Here is a 25,423-nt window from a genome sequence, read left to right on the forward strand (position 1 = left end):
GATCTGCCTCTATGCCTCCATATCAGATGAGCACTAAATGAGACTATGATGAGAATAGTCAATCACAATCTATTTTCATGTCGTTCGTTCGATAACGATTTTGTTAGTTTCAAGAGTAAAAGCACGAACTGTACAGATGTTACCTATTGACTGTTTAAATCCCGCAAACCCAATAAAAGACCCCATTTCTCATCGCCTGTATCACCAATACTTGCATTATCCGGAAGTGACGTAAACAACGTACTGAGAGAGCTGGTGTTTATCCTGGAATTCCTGGTTACGTTCCATCCTGCACCTTCATAGATTCGGCCATCTTCCCCGAGGTAGAAGTTCACAAGAACATCCTGTTCCTGTTGCTGAAGAATGAAATATTATGAAACGGTATAGCAATAACATATCAAATTGTAATGGTACAATTTATTAAGATTTGTCCACTATCTACTGGAAAACCGTTTTCAGTTGTGACTTCTGAACACATGTCCATCTCAATGACGCCATACCTTTAATTGCATCTCTCTCTGAACACCCCCCCGGAGTGAGCAGTTGTCTCCTTTCTAAATGACACCATACCCTCAGTTGCACCACTCTATTGGCACACATCCAGATATTGGATAAGTTGTTTCCCCTATCTACAGAGCAACGTAATTTTCACAGCACCACTCTCTCAACACACGTCCAGAGACTAATCAGTTATCTCCCATTTCTAATACAAACACACCTTTAGTTGCCGTATTCTTTCAACACACGTCTGGTGCTGGGTACAGTTATCTCCCCCTGTCTGGCTCATAACGATGTAGTCTACAGTATCAGCTGAAGACAATGGCGCAACTTCGTCGACCATCGCACCGTCAGTAGTAACGATTGTTGGACATGATGAACCTGAATGGATTACACGTCAAACTGACATATGGATTCAGACTGGTTCTGTATTCTTTTTCATGTATCATGAGTATGCAATATATTCCGGGCATTTTGCAAAAGCTGTACCCGGGCATGGTGTTTCTTTCAATGTCCTTATATAATCTCCAAAAGATTCGTAGCAACGAAAGATCTGTTTTATGCAGTTTCGATCAGGAACCATTTGTGTCAAAATGTGTGGAGAATATCACCCAAATGCTAATATAAGTGCATGTATAGTACCATGAATGTAGTTTCTCTTATCCTCAGCACACGTTAGACATCCCGGGCTAGGTGACTAACGTGACCTTGCACAATGGATTTTGAGTGGAGCAGTAGGTACACTACTGACTCTTCCTATTCTTACCTTCAGGTAGAGGGCAGTCGGATACCTCCACGGTGTACAGGGAAAAGGCTTCCCGTGGGATGACCAGTTCACGACCTACAGAACATATACACACTGTGCTGGAAACACTACCTATTTCCAACAGGAGACATTCACATTCAAAAAGTTCTCAAAAACAACTCACCATAAGTAATTCTCAAACCGGGTGATAAATTTAACTTGCGATACACAGAGTTTCTCCCTTAAACGTATGCAAGGAACGGTATTGGCATCAACACACGTCTAAAATATTTGGTAAAGTGCTGGTATTCTTTTTTGGGACTAGACGGGTTAACAACTTTGTTCTGGGGTGTTCTAATGCAATTGTAGGAAAGCGTAGAGTATTCCTACTTATGACACCCTACCATATCAGTTTGCTAAGGGGGTTAACTCCCATGGTCATGTGGGTAACGCTTCCAACCTCGTCGGAGAAGGCCCTTGGTTCGAATCCCATCACAGGAGTAAACAATTACATCACCGCTACACAAAAAACAAAAATGTCTCTGCCACGACGTCCCAATATTAAATTGGCTCTATCAGGACCTCCCAATATTAACTGGCTCTCCCTGAACTTCCCAATATTGAATTGGCGGCCCCTGTGCGTTGTACATATTAACACTGGTACCTTGCTTGAGAACCCACTCTGTTCCTGTGACCTTCAGCCTCAGGTGCAGACGCTTGTACAGGGTCTCCGATCGGTTCTGGACAGTCACGATCACCTTGGACGGTAATATGTTGAGACTGAAGGAATTTCCAAGGTAGTCGAGCCCAGTCAGACGCAGGCTGGTCGTATTCCTAGGCAGCTTTGGGTCAAAATCCAGTTTCTCTGGATGGAGACGAGTGCCACCATACCCGAATATCAAAGCTTGCAGAAAACCGCCCATGCCAGTGATGAAGTTGACGGCACCTATCTCCGCTCTCGCTTCAGTCCATACCTGCAGGAGCGAGTGAGGAGTTTGGTTTTATGTTGGCGTTATTCTAAGTACTGTCACCTCGGACTTCACTCATTGCACTCATGTGGGGAATCTGACCAGAGGTTTCGCGCGAACGCAATGAAACACAAGGCTAAACCACCGCCCTTCATAAGAATCGACAAGGGAAACATGTTTCCTTTAATAACCAACCTTTTGATACTCGATGGGTTCAATAAACTGCCTTCAAGACAATTCTGGAAAGAATACTTTGTCCTCAGGTTTTACCAACAAAAACAAATAGATCCTTGCAGCATCCTATATTCGGATTAGTCTGTATATTAGAGATTCTAGTACTTTTTGAGGCTCGCGTCCCATCCGGGTTCGAATCTGCAGTGTACTAAAATCTGAAATGTGACGATCTTATTCACAAGTTCACATATGCTTATTTGGCCACTTTCTAAAAGCAATTGTGTATTTATATAGTTGGCTATATACGTCTCACGTAATAAAAAGATGCCTTTCACTTGTTAGACCGTTGACGTGTCAATTTTAAATTAAACAAATTTGTCATTACATATTTTGATGCTATGTGCAAGCATTTCTTTCTACAAATAAAGGGTTCCCGGGTGTACGAGTTCTACATTAGAAGGTTCCCGTGTGTATGAGTCCTACGTTAAAAGGTTCTCGGGTGTAAGATTCCTACATTAAAGGGTTCCCGGGTGTACGATTCCTACATTAAAGGGTTCCCGGGTGTAACAGTCCTATACATTAAAGGGTTGCCCGGTGTACGAGTCCTACATTAAAGGGTTCCCGGGTGTACAAGGCATGTGACTGGTCGAACATCTGGTCAGCTTTGTCCTTCTCGTCCAGTTCCAACCAGTTGATGGAGAACATGCTCCAGGTCATGGCAGGTCCACCCAGATCCGTCACGTTCTCATAGATCATCAGGTCATTGCGGCGGACCTCCTCGTCCATTTCCAGCATCAGAGGAAATCCCAGCATAATGACGTCAGCCTGCTTCACGATGTGGGAGTCTGTGACATAAAGCCAGAATATTATATCTCGTTGGTTCACTGTGCAGGAGTCTACATTGCATGATGCCTTTTCTCCACAGCATTCCATCACAACACTAATGAAGCGTTCCTCACAGTCGCGAGAGGGTACCATGTTACCTCAGCGGCGTCATATACGTTGCTAATACGTAGTTGGTTTGTCTGATCCGACTCAAAAGTTGACAAACCATAATGGATACAGCTGGGATATTGACGACAGCAATGCAACAAGCAAGAAATGACTCATAATCACTCCGCCCTGTGCATGGTTCATAACCTAATTCTTCAACCTGGTACAACAGAACCGTTAATATATCAGTTGAGTCTAACTTCATACACCTGTAATGATCTATCTATGTTACATACGGAAAAGTAATGCCTACCATTTACAGTGTTGGTGTAGTCGTACCCCTCATATTCCGGGTGGTACTTGCGGCTGTCATCGAACGGAATGTACAGATTGTCAGCCACGTTCAGCCAATCAGCGCCCACCTCATTAAACTTGTCAGTGTCAGTCAGGCAAGCGGCGTACCGGGCGAAGTGGATGCTGTTGCGAGCACCGATGTTGGTGTAGATAGAGTTGTTGATGTACTTAGCATACTCATCAGGGGGCATAACTCCTACAATAAAAAGGCATGCTCTCTTAATCTGTCGCCAGTAAGAGCACAACAACATTTTAATTGGACTCCATTGATTGTTGATGAGTGGGATTGAGAACGATTAAAGTAGTGTTTAATGCCTGTTTCATTGTCATTCCCTAACCCCTGGTGATTCAGGTTACTACTCCATCAAACTACACTAGGCCAGTTAAACGTCATCGTGTGCCGAAGGCGGCGGGTGCGTTGTCTGCTATCTCACATAGATTGAATACCCCTGTTAATTAATCACGTTTGGTTGGTTGATTGCTTGGATGCTTGGTTGGTTGTTTAACGTCACGCTCAAAAATATTTCTGCTCAATGACGACGGTCTGCAGATAATCGAGTCTGGATTAGATCATCCATTGACTCGCATCACTGTCATCACGAAGTCGGCGAATCTGAACGCGCCATCCCGTTTAGTCACCTAAGAATGGGCTTCTGAAATTCAGTTCTAACTCGGATCTGTACGCGTGGGTTTTGAAACACTGATATTTAGTCATTCATATCAAGGGTTGTGTGCGATATAGCCACTTGCCCGCTAGCTCGGGGCTAGTACAAATCCAGCATAATATACGTCCGTCCGACGTGTTAAGCTATAATACACTTTCTCCGTCTTTTGCCTAGTTTCTACATTCAAATTTCGGAATAGTTAATTATTTTGTGGGCTAGTAGGTTTCAGGCATAGCTAGTCCGACTGGCTAGTAAAATATGGAAACTACTTCGCACACTGATCAAAGGTACTTAGCTCCATATTCTGTTGCCCATTTACAGCAAATATCCGTATGTGTATGTAAAACCGAGACCCCATCATCTGCGTCATGGTAATCACTGGATGGTGTGCATCATAAAATTGGAATACACAGAAACATACAGTAATCAAGTCACCTAACAGTGCCAATTGTCTGAAGTCTAAGTGAACACCAAATACGCCAAGACGCTACGACATGTACAGTGTCTTCTCACAATTACCGTTAATCTCATAAGCTTGTTTCTGTTGGTTCCACGTTGGCCTGGACTTCCAGAACTTGGCCATGTCTCTGATAAAAGTGTACCCATTCTGTTTCCTCAGCCACTCTACGTCCCTGGTTGCTGATATGTACTGCCGAGCCGCCAAAGCAATGTCCCCTGTGATGTGCTGTTGGTTTTCCCGACAGGGAACACAGATGTCTGGGGTCTGCTCATCCCCAGTGTAGGCGCTCTCCCAAGGGTAACGCAAGCCATCGTAACCACCGGATCGCGCACGATCGTAGGCAGGATCCATCCCGTGTATTCTGTAACACAGAAATCATCTATTTTAATTTCAAGTGTGTGCAGGTAGTAGCATGCTCTTCCAACAAAACCTTGCAATAAACTTTAAGAGATTCCAAAACGAAAATAACAATAACGTAATAATAGTCCATTTACCGTGTGCATTGTTCCATGCACAATGCATGCTCGAAGCGCCCAAACAATCAGATAGTTAAATAATAGTCCATTTATCGTGTGCATTGTTCCATGCACAATGCATGCTCGAAGCGCCCAAACAATCAGATAGTTAAATAATAGTCCATTTATCGTGTGCATTGTTCCATGCACAATGCATGCTCGAAGCGCCCAAACAATCAGATAGTTAAATAATAGTCCATTTATCGTGTGCATTGTTCCATGCACAATGCATGCTCGAAGCGCCCAAACAAACAGATAGTAAAAATACATTGTTCTCAATAAGCCCGGCTGAAGGAGGCATTCTTCAAAATAAAAGTAGAAACCAGCCCTTTTTTAATAACTACCTGTTGCATGTACGTTCATTCACAAGTTGCTCACAAAGTGACGTCTAAATACCTGTACGAGAGCATGTCCTTGGCAAGTCCAGGAAATAGCATCAGAATGGGTGGATACATCCACGTCTCCATGTCCCAGAACACGTGACCCTGGTAGTCGGTTCCGTTGGCACCGTTTGCCAGACCTCCAGGGCTGAGACCATAAAACTGTTCATTGGGTTGGTTTGGATCTGTTGACGGGAGTGAGCTGAGGATATAGTACAGGCTGCTATGGATTAGTCGAGACAGGACGTCGTTTCCGCTCACGTCTACCCTACCCTGGTTCCACTTGTCGGCCCAGGCTGAGAGATGACTGTTGAGGAGTATATCTGGGTCGTTCCTCTCGCTTGCCTCAAAGAGGCGCAGGGCAGCGGACTGGAACGCCGTCTTAGCACGTTGTTCGTTGGCGTCCATGCTTGTGAAATACGTCCACTTGTTGGACTTTGTTCCAGCGTCCAGAGTGATGACGTCGGGTATGCGCGTCCAGTAGAGGAAGACCTGGCTTATCTGTGCTCGAGGGGATTCGGTGGTGAATGTCTGACCGCGTGTCTGGAAGCATCTGCTTGGACATCTGGGAAAAAACGAAAAACATTTAAAGTGGTGCTGTGCTCACTGTTCTGGAGACAAACCAACACTGCAATTACTGTGCCTCTCTGGAAAGTGTTAGGGGTCTGGTGGATGGCAGGAATTCATATGTGAGAAAACACACAAAGTGGAAAGATTTCGATTGATTACTTGGATTTCAAATGGCGAAATCATGGCCACCGCAACTCATCTCTCCATTCTGACCAACCTCTCAGTCGCTACCTACCTCTCCACTGTAACGTACCACTCAGCTGCGACTTGACTCACCAAGGGTACTTACCTGAACGACGGACTTCACTCTAAACTCAGAGTAACTAACCTGACCACTACAACTTGCATCTCTACTGTAACTCACCTCTCCACTTTGACTCACCTCTCCACCTCTTCGCTCTCCGTGATATTGTCAAGGACGAGATCAACAGTGCTTCCAATCTCCGATCTGGTGAGATTGACGGTAACGACAGCAGCCTCGGCGTCTTGTTTCCGGTCTACGACAATCTCAGTGACAAGGAGCTGCGTATAGTGTTGGTGCGCATATGTCCTGTGTTTAATGACCACCGATGTTGTTTCAATTGTCGTCACGAACATACCTAGACATGGATCAAGCAGGTAATGTTTGGGTTGTGTGATACACAATCCAAGGAAATACGGACTTTACATGAGTCTAACAGTCCCGTACATCATTTCAAAACACCGTGTGACGAATTTAACACCCTTAAGATCTTTTAATATAGCTTATCTTTAAACAACAACATTCAACATTCGACAGAATGAGACGCGAAATGTTTCGCCATAGTTCCTGAACGATCGTAAAGGGGGATAACTCGGGATGGCTTAGTTTATGATAACAAACATGAAATTTGAGGTCTTGTTAAACGACAGGTGAAATACAGAGACATTTTATTTTGTCAATACATTTATTAACACAAACAACAAGAAATTATGATAACATTGTTTTACCTGTTTCTACTCATAATTGTATAAGTCAGCTTTAATATTTCGAAGCGATCAGCCGGTTGGAAGCCACATTCCATCTAAGGTCAAGGTCATTCGTATAACCCGTGTAGTGTGTCACGTGACAGATTTGCCGGGATGTACGGTTCGTACACCCTGGCAAATCCGCCGACATGGTTTCGCAGGCTTTGGCTATTAACCAATCAGAATTCGATAAATTTACCTTAAGGGTAATAATGGTTGTGTGTATCACGCTTGTAGGTGTGATGTAGTTGACGATCAAATCGCGGCTATAATCAATTTTTCCCTACCTCTCCACATGTCCAGGGCGTGGTTTCTGTTGGTTTCCCCCGCAACGGAGAGAGTAAGGTCGTGCTGTGAGTGGATGGCCGCTCGATGGCTCCATCCTAAGGACAATGTGTATTCATTACTTAATAGCGTAAAAACAGACTCGATTCTTTGCCATCAAGTTGATAAGTAAGACATAAAACCACTAACAGGCAGGTTTATAAAGCGTTAAGAAAATGATTTGAGCTACAGGAAGTGCTTACCTAATTGGAAAGCTGTTTGTTGCAAAACTGAAGTCATCCCTCATGTGAATTTTGTTTGTATTGTTTTGTCAATCTGAATCTTTATACATAGATTTATTCCTCGTTTTTTTTTGCTAATCCGAACCCGTGTTCTGATTCATGTTCTTGCAACATCCCACTTCTTGCCAACACGTTTGTCTTATAAACAATGTTGTTGACGATGCGTCTTTGTTGTTGCTCAGGTCTCAAATGTTGTTTCCTTACGTTCATAACTCTGGTGTACACAAAATTCTCATACGGGCAATTAAGCATTATGTTATCTCATCTTATCTCATCTTATCTCATCTTATCTCATCTTATCTCACCCTATCCCCAATTGTCACACTGCTGTAATAATTAAGAAGTCCGGCATTGAGTATATATTGGTTCTTCAGTGAACTTTAAGTGGCACTGCTTTCATTTCGGAGAAACTGTCCAGAATAGATAGATTAAGATGGATGAATAAGCACATTTATTTCCACCTTTTTGTTTGAATGATTTTCTTCTTAGAGTGTGCTCAATGGGATAACTTTGTACGAAGTTCAAAAATATAACATTTTACGGAATATTAATGATTGATATTATATCATTATTCAGCTTGATCTGAAGTTCGCTTGGCTATGTAAATTACATGACACTGTGATTGAAGCTGACCTTGTGACACATTCAGTGATGTTTACATGTGAATCTTATGAAGAGTTCTATATCCTTAAAGCGGGCTTGTTACCTTGAGGTCCATTGTAGAGACCGTTCATGTAGACGGTGGGGCTGTAGACGACTGTGGCGATGTGGCCGTTACCTACGGAAGCCATGTAACGTAGGTTCAGTTCCTCACTCCCATCTTTCTTTGGCAGACTAAAATATAAGTAGCAACGTTTGTTTTATAATAGATAAAAGAAATTAAAACGATACAGATACGCATTACTTGAACACGCCCTCCATCAAGACTTGCATGCAATAGGTCAACCTCGTCTGATACAACCAGTATGGAGGTCAAGGATGTTATTGTATATGGCGATGTTACACAAGGTACTGAGGATCTGCTCGGTTATCTACACTTAAGTGATTTCTTGCAGACTGCATGTTGTTATAGTCATTCCACCAGTTATCATCACTACAATGTGAGCTTATTTTCCCTACGTTTGCCCCTTTGCGTAAGCTACAATTTTTCGTTCTTTTTCGTTTACATTTGCTATTTGGCTATTCCCGGTGGGTCGGTTTATGGTACGTACAAATACGGTTTGTTGAGTTTATTTGCTGTACTTAATGGTGGCATAATGATACACAAAATATGGGGTGGTGCGATACGTTTTTCCTAGTGTATGCATTAGTACAACGTCACGCGTTAGGTTTTTCTCTGCTTAACCTTCTGGACAGCGGTGTCTTTGTCTGACTCCACCGTCATACACCGAGGTCTTTTTACCAGTATGTCTCAATCTGATCTCAACCCTTCTTCGGGAAAAAAAACTGATCTGAGCTCCATTTTCTTGGTGATAAATGAGACCCGCTTTTTTACACCTTTTTATCATATACATAATTCGGTCAAACATTCAGTGGTTAAACAACTCGCGTTGATCAAACATCGACATAGATGGAGGGTCAGTGTGGATCAGAGGGGCCTCATTGTGGGTGGCGTAACACTAGATGATGAAACTACACAACGGAAGAAAGCTGTCTGTGGTGTCTTATTACTCTCGTTTGTTAACAAACTACCCAGCATGGACTTGTGAGACTTGTGAAAACAGCTGATGATATCAGCAAGTCGATGTAGAAAACGTTTAGAATGAAATATCTGTAGATATATCAATATGAAATTACACGCATTAAGAGCGACCCTCCTCGCCGCTTTCATTGTTATTGCTTATCTGGTAATAATGGAATCGTGGTTTCTTTAAGTTTTCACGACATGATCCTTAACTTTCAGACATATCATTAATATCGATATCAAGCCTGTTCATATCCATATTCTTACCAGGCCTATGTATTAAAGGTACGACGTCTAGTCCATACATAATATCCGTATCAGGCATGAATCTAGTCATGGTATTTTGTTTACTACAAATACCAAACAAATTGCATGCGCAATGCATGGAAGACGGAGTGGAAGGTTGATGAATAATTAGCACTTTCCTTGCAAACTATATGTAGGTGTCAAAAGAAAACAGTTTGTGTAGTTTTCACATAATGTGGTCCTGGTTGTCAAGGGAATGATAAGTGACCTTCAACACATTAAAGAAAATAGCGGTCTCAAACCAAAACCAAATACTCTCATTACATGTCTCAAGGAGTGGCCAGTGTATTTCCTTGCTGGTCCCTCATCCGGATGATTTTGTGTTGTAGGGTATACAACTGATCACACATGTCTCAAGGAGTGGCCAGTGTATTTCCTTGCTGGTCCCTCATCCGGCTGACTTTGTGTTGTAGGGTATAACGCTGATCACACATCTCTCAAGGAGTGGCCAGTGTATTTCCTTGCTGGTCCCTCATCCGGCTGACTTTGTGTTGTAGGGTATACAACTGATCACACGTGTCTCAAGGAGTGGCCAGTGTATTTCCTTGCTGGTCCCTCATCCGGCTCATCCGGCTGATTTTGTGTTGTAGGGTATACAACTGATCACACGTGTCTCAAGGAGTGGCCAGTGTATTTCCTTGCTGGTCCCTCATCCGGCTGACTTTGTGTTGTAGGGTATAACGCTGATCACACATGTCTCAAGGAGTGGCCAGTGTATTTCCTTGCTGGTCCCTCATCCGGCTGATTTTGTGTTGTAGGGTATACAACTGATCACACATGTCTCAAGGAGCGGCCAGTGTATTTCCTTGCTAGTCCCTCATCCGGATGATTTTGTGTTGTAGGGTATACAACTGATCACACATGTCTCAAGGAGCGGCCAGTGTATTTCCTTGCTGGTCCCTCATCCGGCTGATTTTGTGTTGTAGGGTATACAACTGATCACACATGTCTCAAGGAGTGGCCAGTGTATTTCCTTGCTGGTCCCTCATCCGGCTGATTTTGTGTTGTAGGGCATAAAGCTGATCACACATGTCTCAAGGAGTGGCCAGTGTATTTCCTTGCTGGTCCCTCATCCGGATGATTTTGTGTTGTAGGGTATACAACTGATCACACATGTCTCAAGGAGCGGCCAGTGTATTTCCTTGCTGGTCCCTCATCCGGCTGATTTTGTGTTGTAGGGTATAACGCTGATCACACATGTCTCAAGGAGTGGCCAGTGTATTTCCTTGCTGGTCCCTCATCCGGCTGATTTTGTGTTGTAGCTGATCACACATGTCTTGCCGTGCATGTGAATAACGATCGACTGACAGTCGATAAATCTCTCAAATCATGTTGAGTGGAGAGTAATACATGCATATACCTACAGTAAACATACTACAAGACTAGGCTTCACACGGCCAACTTGATAATATTACCGGCAGAACCGGATATGGTCCTTGAGCGGTCGCCACGTATGCACGTGTTAAAATTGCAGAAACTGTTGTTGAACGCCAAACGTGAGTGAGCTGTTTCGGGATGTTTGAAAAAAGGAAAAGGAAAGCCCAACAATAAAAATGTGTCCACTAGTATCACCATCATCATCATCATCATCATCATCATCAACATCATCATCGTCATCGTCATCGTCATCATCATCGTCGTCATCATCGTCGTCATCATCATCATCATCATCGTCGTCGTCGTCGTCATCATCATCGTCGTTATCATCATCGTCGTCGTCGTCGTCGTCATCATCATCATCACTACCATCATCATCATCATCATCACCATCATCATGATCATCGTTCGTGACACATTAGTTCGATTCCCCACATGGGTACAATATATGGAGCTCTTTCATGGTGTCCTCCGCCGTACGTGATAACTGCTACAATATTGCTTTGAAAACGGACTTATGTTATTTCACATAATAATGCCCTGTACTCTACTGCTATCAGTCGTGCAGTAACCAAGTCCCACATCTGTAAAATACGATAAAACATTCTCTCATTTCAGTGATATTGTTAGAAACTCTATTTTTGCACTTTAATCGTCAAGGCTGATAACTGCAGACTCTACAAAATGGCCTGTGATTTTGTAAAGGACAAATGTTTCTTGTTCAAATAGTTGAATATTCAAAATATTTCAGAAGCCGACTGAAGAAATATTACCGAAAAATTTCCACCGGAAGTTTTACCAGTCATATTGCATTCCATGGAAAGATTATCTCGACGAATACGTATCCAGTTACACCATGGGTGATCACGCAACCCTTGTGTCTGTTTAATACCCAAATTCTGCAATTTATCAGAATGTATTATATTCAACAATTATGACATTTAATACATTTGTTCGGATGTCGGACTTTTGAAAATGTGTTTAGAACCAAGTGTCTTTTGTACATAGGTTTCAAAATACAACTTCAAGAGTGAATGAAACGTGATGATCTTATCCAAATGAACCCTTAGATGTTTCCATATACATGTACACTGTTCTGCAAAATATCTGTTCAAAGATCGAGCATTTGTGCACAAGTTGTAACCTTGAGATTCTGGCTGCAAATTAGATTTCAATTGGCACTTGAGATGAAGGGGTGAGAAGTCAGTACACGGTGGCCTAGATGCTCCCTGCTACGGAAATGGAGAACTGTAAGACCAGTTGTGGCTTCTGTTGACACTTCGAGTGTACATAGTAATATGTACTTTGTAGGTCAAGGTGCGACACGGCGCGTCCTTCTCAGGATAATCCGGGTCTACCATCAGAGGTCAAAACCAGGAACTGGGGGACCTACACGGCGGGTCTGGATGGAAACCTACATGGTCTGCTAAAGGTCTAGAGAGAGACCTACAAGGTGTGTTAGTGGTCTAGATTAAGATCAACTTGTCAGTGGGTTTAGGTAGAGACCTACATGGTCTGTTAACGGTCTAAATGGGGATCTACATCGTCTGTTACAGACACGTGATATGTAGGTATTCGTGCAGACCTACGTGGTCTGTTATGGTCTAGATGGATACCTATGCTGCCTGTTGGCGATCTAGATGGAGACGTACATGGTCACTGTAGTTTTGGATAGAGACATACACAGTCTGTTAGCGGTCTAGAATAGAAGGAGACCTTTATGGTCTATACGTCCAGATGGAGACCTACATCTTCCGTAGGCAGTCCAGAAGAAAACCTTTCATGAACAGGGAGTAAGTTTGTAATGCTTATAGTTAAAAGCTACAAGTGACATTCTAGTGAAATAATCGATGAAATAATCGTTATGTATAAGTTATCCATCATGACCAGAAATGAGGCAGTCCTTTCATGAAGCTGCCACAGTAACAAATGTGATAGTATTGATCAGCGTGGCACAAAACATCATTCATACTCTCACCCCAACCCCAGGGAGTACAAATCTTTATTTCTTCAACGATTTCGCGAGTATGGTTTAGACCGCTGATGGCAATACACAGCGGGGGACACCAGAAATGAGCCCAACGATAGTTCCTGACTTTAATAACTTTAATGCCTGAAACTGTAAACCCTTCAGGTGTACCGGATGGCAAAATCATTGGATGTGAACGTAATGAGATCTGCACCAGACTTCAGGCCTGTAAGGATATATACTTTAGACTCGGCTGTAAAACGACAGAACGTTACGATGTTTCTCGAACATAATAATTTTGTTTCTACAGATACACTACAGTTCAATACGTATAACCATTAATTGCTATCTGTAAATGAAATCCAAGAACAACTTCAGTGATCAACAGCATGAGCATCGATCTAGTTGATTTGTATACGCTGACATGTGTCAACCAAGTCAGCGAGCCTGATCACCCGATCCCATTAGTCGCCTCTTACGGCAAACATGGGTTTCTGAAAATCAATTCTAACCCGGTGCTCCACGGTCTCTTGGTCTGGAATCAAAACACAGTTGTCTTCACCCAAATCGCCAAACGCGTTAAACTGACGTGCGGTGAAAATATACTGTTTTGCAAAGAGACGAAAAACAAACACGAAGAGACATACACATGTATGCGGCACAAAATTATAGATACGAGACGAAATGTAGGTTTACGTCCAAAATTAAGCAGTATAATTACCTTTCCGCCTCCAACATCCAGGTGCTGGCCGCGACTCCATGCACGACCGCCATCGCGAGACACGCCGTCAACAACATCGCTGCGATATTCAGAACTCAGTGTGCACGTGCTCCCATTTTCTACAACTAAGAAACAGGGCGTGAGAGGTAACTCTGGGGCATGATACATTACTTCCCGGATTGTAGGTGCACATTCAACACAGATAGCTGAGTGAGGATTCTGGATGCAGCTAGCAGCATGGGTGTCCTTGGAAGCACTTTTTCCCTCTCTGATCATTCAATTCCATTTAATGGACAAAATGTGCATAATAGTGACAAATGAAACAGAGAATATGTGAAATGGTATAAAATTAAAGGCACTGGTACAAAAAAACAGTACAGTTAGACTTAATTACCATCATAATTTTATCATACATGTACAATTCTACTTCCAGGAACTCTATAACTGTTTCTGAATGTATATCATGTACTTCGATTCATATCCATTCGCTTGAAGTATAATCATTCGATGATGCGATTGTTAGATATATCTTGAGTATGTTGAACAGAACAAACACTCATCTGTCTCACCTGTACCGTGCGTAGCTCAGCCGCGTGTGGGCGTCTTCCAGCGACTGCAGTATGTGATGACAGTGTTGGTCGTTGTCGCGCGTTCCGCCTCTCCCGGAGGGGTGTGTGTTACTGTGACATCCTAAACTATGTCAACACTACACACAACTAACCATGTACACTGGGAGATAAATACATGCAGGACGGTAGAAGGAGAAAGTCAGTTGATAAACGTTCTAGAATATCATTAGGGGTATATGTCGTTTTATAAGTCAGGTTTTGTATTATGAACCAGATGCAACTGGTATATACCTCAGCGAGTTACGCATGAAGTCACATAGACCACAACCTGCAATTTTTCATCGAATTCATCTTACAGATACTTTCCAATCTTCTATTATAAAAATCTTAAACAAAATAAAAAGGGAGGTGGCTTGTGCTATGGCAAGCCGTTTACACGTTTTAAGAAGTACTGATACTTAGATCACTTTAAACACACCCCAAAAGAAAATAGATATAAATTGAATTGAATTGGAGATATCTTGTAATTAATTAAAGATATCTCAAACAGAAGTACCTTTTCGGTTCTTTCCTGATACTTGTATTCTAAATATCAATAATTAATTTATAGATATGTTCACATTTATTAATAATATTTTTCATTTGATGTTAGATAACAGTAAAGGGCAGAAGGAAGATCAATGTAACTGAATTAAAGATATAAGGAACACTATCAAGAACAACAGTATTACGAGACATTTCTGCATTTGCGTTTGGTATCGTTGGCCTTTGGCAATACGTACACAATCATTGTGACTGTTACATAGCAATCAAACACTTTTCAAAAGTCCGCCCGTTTGTTTTTAATAATCCCAGAGCACTAGCTGCCAGTATAGCTAGTCACACGAGAGGCCCGACGACTTATGGTCAGCCCCTGTATGCATGGGATACTCTGATACAAAGGTGTAGTAACTGTAATAACATACCACTCAATATTTCATACTAATACTGAGATATTTCACGCTGTTGCGTTGTATGACAATCGACACACGTCGTCGTATCTCATTTGGGTAGGTCGGTGCTCATAATATCAGTCACTAGATTGTCTGGTTTATACGCGATTATATTTACAGACCGACGACATACACAAATAAAATCGTGGATTTGCAGTATTTAATTATTGCTAAAGTATCGATATCGATCGCGAAATAAACACTGTATTTTTAGAGACAGGAAGCGCTATATTGCACCATCGCTATACATGTAATGGTTCAGTATAGTGCATAATATAGCTAAAGTGGGAGAAAAACCTTGGAATGTTTCCCTTGTCTGCGGGACATCATAACACTGAGTCCGAATACTACCGTCTCCAGCACAGTGGGAATTCGGGCAGAATAGGGCTTCACGACCTGTCAATGTGTCATACAGTGCGTTCAAAAGTCGATCCTGTTGCATTCAGGATCGTGAAATCCCCGGGCGTATGCATCGTAACATAGCCCAGATGGTAACGTTCTTCAACGTATCCCAGTTGCACACACCGACACTAATGATGTTGATCCCTGAATTGTCTGGTCCAGACTCGATTATTTACAGACCGCCTCCAAATAGGTGGAATACTGCTGAGTGCGGCGTAAAACAACAGCCCCCCAACCAAAGTCGTAGTGGAATCGTCCGGTTAAATAAACGTCCGAAAATATGCTCATGCAATGAAACAATGTCTGTTTGTATGTTCGCATCGGGTTAAGGATGGATCTGAGGTAGGTAAATCGGTCAAGGATAATTCTCCGAAGTTAAATATGGATATATGACCCTGGCTCAGTCACAAGTTACCTGAAGCAGGTTATCTCTCTTGCATCAGTTTACTTCAGGGCATTTTGAAGGAGGACCAGCTGCGAAGCTAACTTGTGATCAGACAACTTGCACTAAGGGGCAAGCCACCTTCTTTGAAGGCCGCCCGAACCACGAAAATGTGTTGTGTTTTGTATACTTGGATCATTTGGTAAATATTTTGTTGATTTCTGTTGGTGTAAAATAAACAATACGGTAGACAATTTATATGTCTGCATGACAACCGATATGTCAAAATGTATTTGGAAAATTATGTAAGATACAAATGTCAGTCTGACAAATGATGCATATGTCTTATCCGATCGTAATATATAACTATAAATTTTGAGACTACCCACGGTCAGTTATTTAGCATTCACTGTCCCTCGCAGCTTTTATAAAAAACAATAAGTGGTAGAAAATCGAGCAGACCCATCGACATCTACCTCCGTAAACAGATGATAAATCCAATTTGTGATTATCAAACCCTATTTAGAAACGTAACTGGAAATATAAGGTGAACACCTGGTAATAATTACGACACAATATGTCTTTAACAAATATGTTTTTCTTCTTTCAGATGTATCAATAAGGTTTAATTATTTAAAACGAATAAACAAAAACAAAAACAGCACAACAGTGCATGAGTGCTTCAGTGATATTAAGCATCAAACGAGTTATCATTCCTGTTTGAAGTAGTTCTGATGTTCGGAGGCCAATATGAAATCCTTCAAGAGGGGCACGAGTCTGTAATCGGTTTGTCCGGGAATAACATGAGTGGGCCACGAAAGCATATGGCTTGTTACTTATAAGAATTATGTAAAATGTGGAATATGATCATTCCGTGCGAAAAATGCATTATGTTGGAAGCACATGTAAAATCTCCAAACAATCATCAACACGTTGAAAACGTCATCGCGTGAGGATACAGGTATAAGGACATGGAGTGGTGTTTTGTCGGAATATATCTCTAAATGAACTAATCAAACTAATTTTATTACTTTTCTATCTCGTTCTTGTGATGAGTTTGTCAATGGCGTGCCAACGTCACATGACAGAGTTGACCGGTTCTCACATTACAAATAGGTCTTACATCTGGCATAAATCGATACTTCACATCTTGTATCCCTGGGTATGCTGCGATGCATATTTGATCTTTTCACCCCTCGTTCCCTGGTTATGCTACGATACATATTGTATGTTTGCACCCCACGCACCCTGGGTAGCTGCGCAGCATACTGGATATTTGCACCCTTTGTTCGCTGGGTGTGCTGTGAAGCATACTGGATATTTGTTTGTAAAGTGTAAACGCATGGTACATCACATACAGGTAAGTCCTGTTAGGTTAGGTATTTAATCTGTGTGTACTCATGCCTCTCTGTTAGGAACATCTCCGTGGTGCAGTGGGCAAGGTGCCAGCTCTAGACACGAATGTCATTGGTTCGCATCATTGACCTGAAGCAATTGATTGTACTCTGTATTGAGGGAAAACACAGAGAGAGAGAGACACACACAGAGACACACACAGAGACACACACACACACACACACACGCACGCACGCACGCAAGAACGCACGCACGCATGCATGCATGCATGCAAACAAAACAAACACACACGCACGCACACAGGCACACGCACACACCACACGCCGTACCCTGGTTACGCTGCGCAGCATTCTGGACTTCTCTACGTCAGAAAGCAAAACACCCTCGTGACACCATTTGCTGTCGCTCTTTGGGGTGCAACAATGAGTCAAAGTTCGCCTCTCAAACCGACAGTAGGTTTTATTTCAGTGCAGAAAATATGTAGTAAATCTCTCTCTTTCTTTCTCTCTCTCTGTGCGTGTGCGTGTGCGTGTGCGTGTGTGTGTGTGTGTCAAAGAGCATCAAATCTACACAATAGGGATTCAGTGTCATGAGTCAACCAACTCAGCGAGTCTGAGCACATGATCCCGTTAGTCGCCTCTTACGGCAAGCATGGATGATTAAGAACACTTGATCCAGCACGATGTGCCGGGGCCACATAAAATCACCGAGGTGCATCTGCTACACAACACATTTAATTTCGATAGAAGACAGAAGACAGTAGTGATCATATTATGAGCGATCGGTCCCTATGTGTTTCTACAGACCAAATCTTCCATCTAAGCACAACGTTTAACGTCCCTTAGTTGTTTGATTCATTGCATTCTTCGGCTCAGCGCCGGGTGTTCATCTGAGAGTTCATAGCTATGTACAAATTGTCAACATACGTCCACACAAGCATATGAGGTAGATATATATATATGCATGCTTGAGGTCGCAACAATTAGACGTCATTAAACATCATTCTGTGACTACTGCTTGTGAAGATCCTGAGCCTGAAACACGTCGGTGTAGCTCCTCCCAAACACATATGTAGCCGAGTCTTCATCCGGAATCCTCATCTCAGGAGGGTCGTACCCTCGTATGTACCGGCACTTGGCCACCTCATCCCATACAGTTTCCTCCTGGTCCCCATCATCCCCGCCTCCAGTCTCACCTTTGTTCGGGTTCTCCTCCTCTTCCACCTTCAGACCGGGGATCAGAGGTAGAGGTGCAGGAATGGATTCCTCGCCAGTGTCCTCGTTGTAAAACATCACACTCACGCCGCGTTGTTCCTTGAACGTTTTGGCAGATTTAGAATGATTTCCTCGTTTTGTCTTTTTACCGAATGTACGTTTGGTTTGCATGTTAGTGTCTTTAGATGTCCTTGGTCGAGAAGACGCACCTCTGACTGGTTCGTGGAGCACATTCATGCTGAGGGAATTTACAGGCACAGACCCTCGCCTAGGTCGAAGCCTGCTGGGTTTCACGCTTTCCGTTTTGGAAGTGTCCGTGAACATATGACTCTTGTTGTTGGAGGACATAATGTGGATCCCTTCAGTAAGAGCAACTGTGCCTCGCCGTTTAGTCAGTCGACTAGAAGCGCTGGTAGTTTCAACACCAGGCAATGTAGACTCCAAGACTCTGTTCCAGCTCTCTTCCGGTTGCTCTTCAGATATATTCAAGATGTTTTTCATGAGCTGTTGAAGGTCACTCACTTCCTGTCTGCTCACTGCCACTGGCTCGGACTGTCGCCTGCTCACCAGACGCGAGGCAAGAGGCAGGAACCCGGGGTCAGGCTCCTGGAGGTAAGGAGGAGTTCTGCTAACGCTGGTCCTACCCGCAGGAGGAAGGAATAAGGATTTTGAAGTACCTTTATCCAAGTTCTGATGGCTTTTCTTGTACGTTCGAGGACTACCCAAACCTGAAATAGAAGGAATGCAGTTTTTAAATGACACTTTACCCAAACTAATGAATAAAGGCAACGTGATTTGAAAAATAGAGATATAATGAAAGGGTCCATTGCACAGTATGTTTGTATAAAAGAAATACCAGCAGCAACACAGCAGCTGTATATTCACGCTCTTTCTGTCAAACCTGCTTCATCGTGAAAAACATTAACAGGAATAGCCAAATATCCACAAGGAACCATGAAGCATAGACCTAAGTGAAAACCTTCTCACATCCTGAAGGTGAAAAGAAAGTATTCTCCCCAGTGTGATAATGACCGGAAAATGCTGCTGTCGATGGTGATGTATCTTATCTGCGATTTTGACCTTCCGTTTTACAATAGTGCTTCAGCCTGTCTCAAGCCAACTAATGTTCAGTAATTACTTTCTGCTAATGTTTAGTTTTACATGGAATGTTAACTTTCAAAATTCTGAAATAGCAGTTCCTAGCACAACAATATATTCGTTGCCCTTCACAAAATCTGGTGGATATCGTATATCCTAAAGGCAAGTCGTCCCAGAATCAGTACTGCCACCTTTGTTTGAACCACCTGCATTTAACCTGTTCATTTATTAACTTCTTTGAGTGGCATGTAGAAGTTGGTGTGATGAACAACATGGAGAGTTCTGGGGATTTACAACTTCACTGATATAATACGAGCGACGGTTCGGTGTAGCTTTTAATACCGTTGTCCATCACAGTTATCTTGCTTGATAACGGTGTTAGAAGCTACACCGAAACGTCGCTGGTATTATTTTAAAGTAAATCCATAGAACTCTCCGTGTTGTTCAGTCATTAATTAGCGTTTAAAATTCTTCGATATAAATATATATTCCATACAAGCTTAATTGTTAAACACAAAAAAACGACGTCATGCCTTTGATTCAACTATAACGAAGTATAAGTAGAAAAGATTGTTCCTGATCACATAGTTAAGTGTATACCTACGTCTGACAAGTCAGCCACTCCGCAGGGTATTTGCGTAAACTACTTCAGCAGCGGTCAGAACGAGTACGTGCCTTACAGTGTTATATATTCTCTGATCCTATACAGGTATATAATCTCCCTCATATACTCTTAATCAGGTCAGTAGGGGATAATCCATTAATCCTCTCTCCAACCAATTCATCAATACTATTATTTGAAACTACTTGGGGTTTTTTCCCCAATTTACAACAACTACTACAGAGAGCAGATAGTCAAATATCACATGTGCATAATCTACTATCACTGATAATCGTCCATGTAACACAGTGACGGGATTTCAGTGAAGATATTTGGATACATGGGAAGGCCCGTTGTTTTCCGGATCAGTAGACCTGTTACCAGTTATTCCAGATCACCTCTTTAGTTACGTGGTTCCACTCACCGATCATCCTGTGAACCAGAAGGTCAACAAACAAACGTTGATGTATACCTCATGGCTCCTTAAAACGTGGAACCCGTGAAGGTCCGGGGTAGAATAGGCTTGCAGCAACCCATGCCTGCCATAAAAGGCGACTATGCTTAGGGCGACTAACGGGATCGGGTGGTCAGGCTAGCTGACACATGTCATTGTTTCCCAAGTGCGCTGGTCGATGCTCATGTTGTTGATCACTGGATTGTCTGGCCCAGACTCCATTATTTACAGACCGCCGCCATAGAGCTGGAATACTGCTGAGTGTCATGTAAAAAACAATCACTCACTCACTTCTTAAACATGGTAGATGATGCATATTTTTGCTTTTTGTGGTTTTAAGTCAATGTTCTTAAAAGCTGAGTGATGCATGTTTGTGGCGTTTACTATTCAGTAAAGACTATATGCAGGATCTGTTGCAGACAAATCAAGGATCATATTCGAGCGAATCCGGGATTTGAACCCAGGACCACCGAATACATTACATCGACGTGAGATCTGCATAGCTGCACGAAGACCTGTTGGACCGGTTGGGTCAGTTGGATTTGTATTCGTTTTGAATTTCTATCTTAATTCTAAACATGTTTAGGTTATTGGGCAATCCACAATAATATGCACTGTGTTGTAAACGTGTTTGAGTTCTAAAACTGTTTAGGTTAAAGGATGCTTTGCACGGGGGTGTTTAGAAACCATAGCTTTATCCATTCGTTTAGGCCGTAAGGGTGTTTAGATAAGACACACCGAGTGTGCAATGAGTAACATCCGAAGACACTCTTAAACATGTTTAGATTTAAACATGTCTTGCATGTTTTAATGGCAGAAACTGTCTCCCAAATCAAAGATGCTGGTATATGTTTCTAATGAGGAGATACATTCTCTCGTCTGTTCTCTCGAAGCGTGTGCGCCTATTCTCAAAAGCGTTCCAGCTAAGACAGATCCTGACTAGTTAAAGACAGCAGTTAGGAAATCCTGCTTAAGATAACACCCATTCTCGAAACGATCTCATCCATGTCCTAACTTTGGCTACAGATCAGAGTTAAGGTAGCAAGCTCTTCTGTAGGTGAGATAGAAAAAACCTTCATTGAGCTGGGGATTCACCTAAATATTACCCACAATTCATTGTATGGAAACCACATATATAACGGAGACTACAACGTCGTATACAAGATAAATGGTGAGACTAGAAATCGAAGTAAACGGTTTTGAAAGCGGTGAAATTCAGCTTTTGGTGGACTTTATAATTATTTATAGCTGTAATCAAAATTTATATCTTGTATCCAGAAAAATAGAGAGTGAACTTGTACACGAATAGAGTGAGTGAGTGAGTGTGTTTGGTTTTACGCCGCTTTTAGCAATATTCCAGCGATATCACGGCGGGGGACGCCAGAAAATGGGCCTCACACATTGTACCCATGTGGGGAATCGAACCCGGGTCTTCGGCGTGACGAGCGAACGCTTTAACCACAAGGCAACCCCACCGCCCCTACTCGAACAGATGTAAAATATTATATCAGATCATAAAATTATATTATTATGTATTATTGTTAGATAAAATATATTGTTAATATATTCGATATTATCATCACATCAAATTCATTTACATTTCTGGTACAGAAGTGTCTCTGGGTAATGTGAATTTGATATTAACATGGCGTCCGATATTATTGCACTTAAATATTGCTACGTACATTGTGTCTGGCTGCCCATACCAACCCACGGAGTTATGCCATTGTTTACATGAATTCATCACTCAGAAACATGTAATCCTCCGAGAGGATCGAGATTCCCTTGCTGTACGCCATTAATACCAAAACAACAAATCACAATCTGATACGGCTACACGCACAACACACATGAAGTGTACTATGTGGAAGTACACTAGACCTCGGAGTGAGTGAGTGAGTGAGTTTAGTTTTACGCCGTACACAGCATTATTCCAGCTATATGGTGGCGATCTGTAAATAATCGAGTCCGGACCAGTCGATCCAGTGACCAACAATATGAGCATCTATCTGCGCAACTGGGAACCGCTGACATGTGTCAACGAAGTCAGCGAGCCTGTCCACCAGATCCCGTTAGTCGCCTCTTACGACAAGCATAGTCGCCCTTTATGGCAAGCATAGGTTGCTGAAGGCCTATTCTACCCCGGGACCTTCACGGGTCAGTCGTCTCGGATGTTCAAATAAGATATTACATATAGAATGCAATCCTGGCAAACAAATGGTTTCTCATTTACATGATCAAGCAGCTTCCAACTCTTACTTATATGTATCTACATTTATGTAATGGAACCGTCTCGCAAATACTGCAAATAATATTACATAAAATCTTTACTGAGAAGTAAATGTGATGTTGTATTTTATACAAGATGAGCTGGCAAACAAATGGTATCTCATTTACATGAACAAGACTCTTCCGTTTTTTATGGTTTATTTATTTGTATTTATCGACATTAATTTTATAACGGGACAGTGTCGTATATACTACAGAAAATATTACGGGGAATCTGTCCTAAGAAATAGGTGCGGCCCAGTTCAATGAGATCCCTGTTGTTTAACGTTCACAGTACCCAGTGTTATATTTCACGTGACTGAAGATCCGAGTCACCCAGCGCAAATACTCATCGGTATTCTAATCATTGGATATCCCGACTACTGACGGTATAGAAGGCGGCTCATACACCAATCACCTTATTGTGAACCATGGGTTAAAAGACCGTAACACTATTCAGTCCTCGTACACATCGAGCACCACGCATTGTAACTGCCCGTATTCATGGCTGAATATGCGTCATACTTTTATTAGGGGTCTGTGGCCGACATTCTTGAAGACCATGTCACTGACCTATCATACTGGCATCAACACACGTCAATCGGACCACTGAGTACAGTGTCTTCTTACTACGTAGGATCATTCCCGGGTGATATTGACCATGCTCTGACTGTCATCTCAGTCCAGTGGATAGAGCGTTGTCAAGAGATCGGACGTTCCCTGGTTCGATCCTCGGGTGCATCGTACCAAAGATGTTACTTGTTACATCGACTGTCGGTCGGCCCTTGTCGGTGAAACAAAGCCTGGCCGCCTCAAAGTCACTATCATGTATCTGAGGGGCATAATATTCAGTGGGAAACGATTAAACAGTCCTTGGTCGAAGCTAGTGCAAACACACACACACGCACACACACACGCACACACGCACGCACGTACACACACACGCACGTACACACACGCGCACGCGCACACACAGAGGCACACATGTACATGCACGTCGTGGTTATGTAAAGTTCACTAATTTTGACGTTAATCCCCATTTAATAACAACAATAACAATTCATTTATATAGTTTCTACTTTCAATCTGTATATATCTGCTCACTGGGTGCTGCAAACAGAATCTATTATTACCCAGGATACCCCAATATGTTGGACGCTATAAGGTCAAATGACTTTATCCCATCGGGAACCCATGATGGTGAACCTAGGCACTTTTGAACGTTTACTTGTCCGAGGTGAAGCCCCATGTATTTCACCTAACCTCACTTCAGATCGCCTCACCTCACTTCTAATCTCACCTCAGCTCTCCGTGATCTATAGTGATATAGACATATAAATCTTTCAAGGGCATTTAGAAGTGGAATGCACAAGAAAAGCAAGATTTTTGGATGTCAACTAAATATTTAGTATAGCACGACGTTTCGAAGCGTGTGCTTGATCCTTCATTCACGCTCCGAAACGTCGTCTTACACAATGCTCTAAAGAAACGTAATAATGCTTCAAAAGAAAATACACAGCTAATCGACCATTTTCACAGAATTTTGAAAGTTAAGCCACGTTGAAACCTCACCTTTCCTAAGGTCAGGCGTGGATACAGTCTGGAGATTGATCAGCTCACGTTGCAAGTCTCGAAGACTCTCATCTCGCCGGTTACAGATGCTGGCCTGCTTCCGGTCCAGATCATCCATGTGCTTGGCGAGGACCTTCTTGGCCGCATGGTGTCGATTAAAATCCCACGACATGTCTGCGATAGATGTCAACCGTCACAATTTGCAGTGCATGAGGTGCCTCAGTCTCTAAAAATGGAAAATACCGGGACTGGCCAGCTTATTGCTTTACGTTCCAGACAGTAGTTCCTTAAACAGGTGAAGGCGACAATTGATCTCCTTACATTATGGGATGATCGGACAAACCACTTGTTTTGACGTCACGTGTATTGTTATGTCACACAAAAGTGGCTCGATCTATGGTGGCTCCGAACGTCATGGCGTCTTCAACCAAGTCTCTATCTGGCCAATAGTACAAATTCTACAGCGGGTGGACCACTTCCAGAAACTACTCTTGTAGGAGGGATCGTCCAGTTCCTAATACGGTAAACTCCTTCTTCCACACAGCAGTAAATGTACAATAGGATCGCTACACGGAAACCGAAGAACTGCGAGGCGAAGTGACAGTAACTTAACCTCTAACGAATTACTAAAGGTGACGTTCTC

The 25,423-nt window shown here is 42.5% G+C and overlaps 2 protein-coding genes and 1 long non-coding RNA gene across 3 annotated transcripts; all 3 read right to left on the reverse strand.

Moving 5' to 3' along the window:
• Positions 1-795: 795 nt before the first annotated feature.
• On the reverse strand, positions 796-1,996 carry LOC137297788 (uncharacterized). Its single transcript, XR_010957699.1, has 3 exons — positions 1,908-1,996; positions 1,265-1,339; positions 796-879 (listed from the first exon to the last, which is right to left on the reverse strand). It is a non-coding gene; the product is annotated as an uncharacterized lncRNA (long non-coding RNA).
• Position 1,997: 1 nt separating this feature from the next.
• Positions 1,998-13,925, reverse strand: LOC137298751 (protein-glucosylgalactosylhydroxylysine glucosidase-like). Its single transcript, XM_067831026.1, has 10 exons — positions 13,873-13,925; positions 8,522-8,649; positions 7,545-7,632; positions 6,645-6,923; positions 5,709-6,257; positions 4,857-5,158; positions 3,632-3,868; positions 2,995-3,230; positions 2,061-2,217; positions 1,998-2,023 (listed from the first exon to the last, which is right to left on the reverse strand). The coding sequence occupies exons 1-10, from the start codon at positions 13,923-13,925 to the stop codon at positions 1,998-2,000; spliced, it is 2,055 nt and encodes a 684-aa protein (XP_067687127.1).
• Positions 13,926-18,583: 4,658 nt separating this feature from the next.
• On the reverse strand, positions 18,584-24,952 carry LOC137299139 (uncharacterized). Its single transcript, XM_067831684.1, has 2 exons — positions 24,781-24,952; positions 18,584-19,515 (listed from the first exon to the last, which is right to left on the reverse strand). The coding sequence occupies exons 1-2, from the start codon at positions 24,950-24,952 to the stop codon at positions 18,584-18,586; spliced, it is 1,104 nt and encodes a 367-aa protein (XP_067687785.1).
• Between the last annotated feature and the right edge of the window lie 471 nt (positions 24,953-25,423).

Source organism: Haliotis asinina, chromosome 10 (assembly GCF_037392515.1).
Source record: "Haliotis asinina isolate JCU_RB_2024 chromosome 10, JCU_Hal_asi_v2, whole genome shotgun sequence".
Classification (NCBI taxonomy): Eukaryota; Metazoa; Mollusca; class Gastropoda; order Lepetellida; family Haliotidae; genus Haliotis; species Haliotis asinina.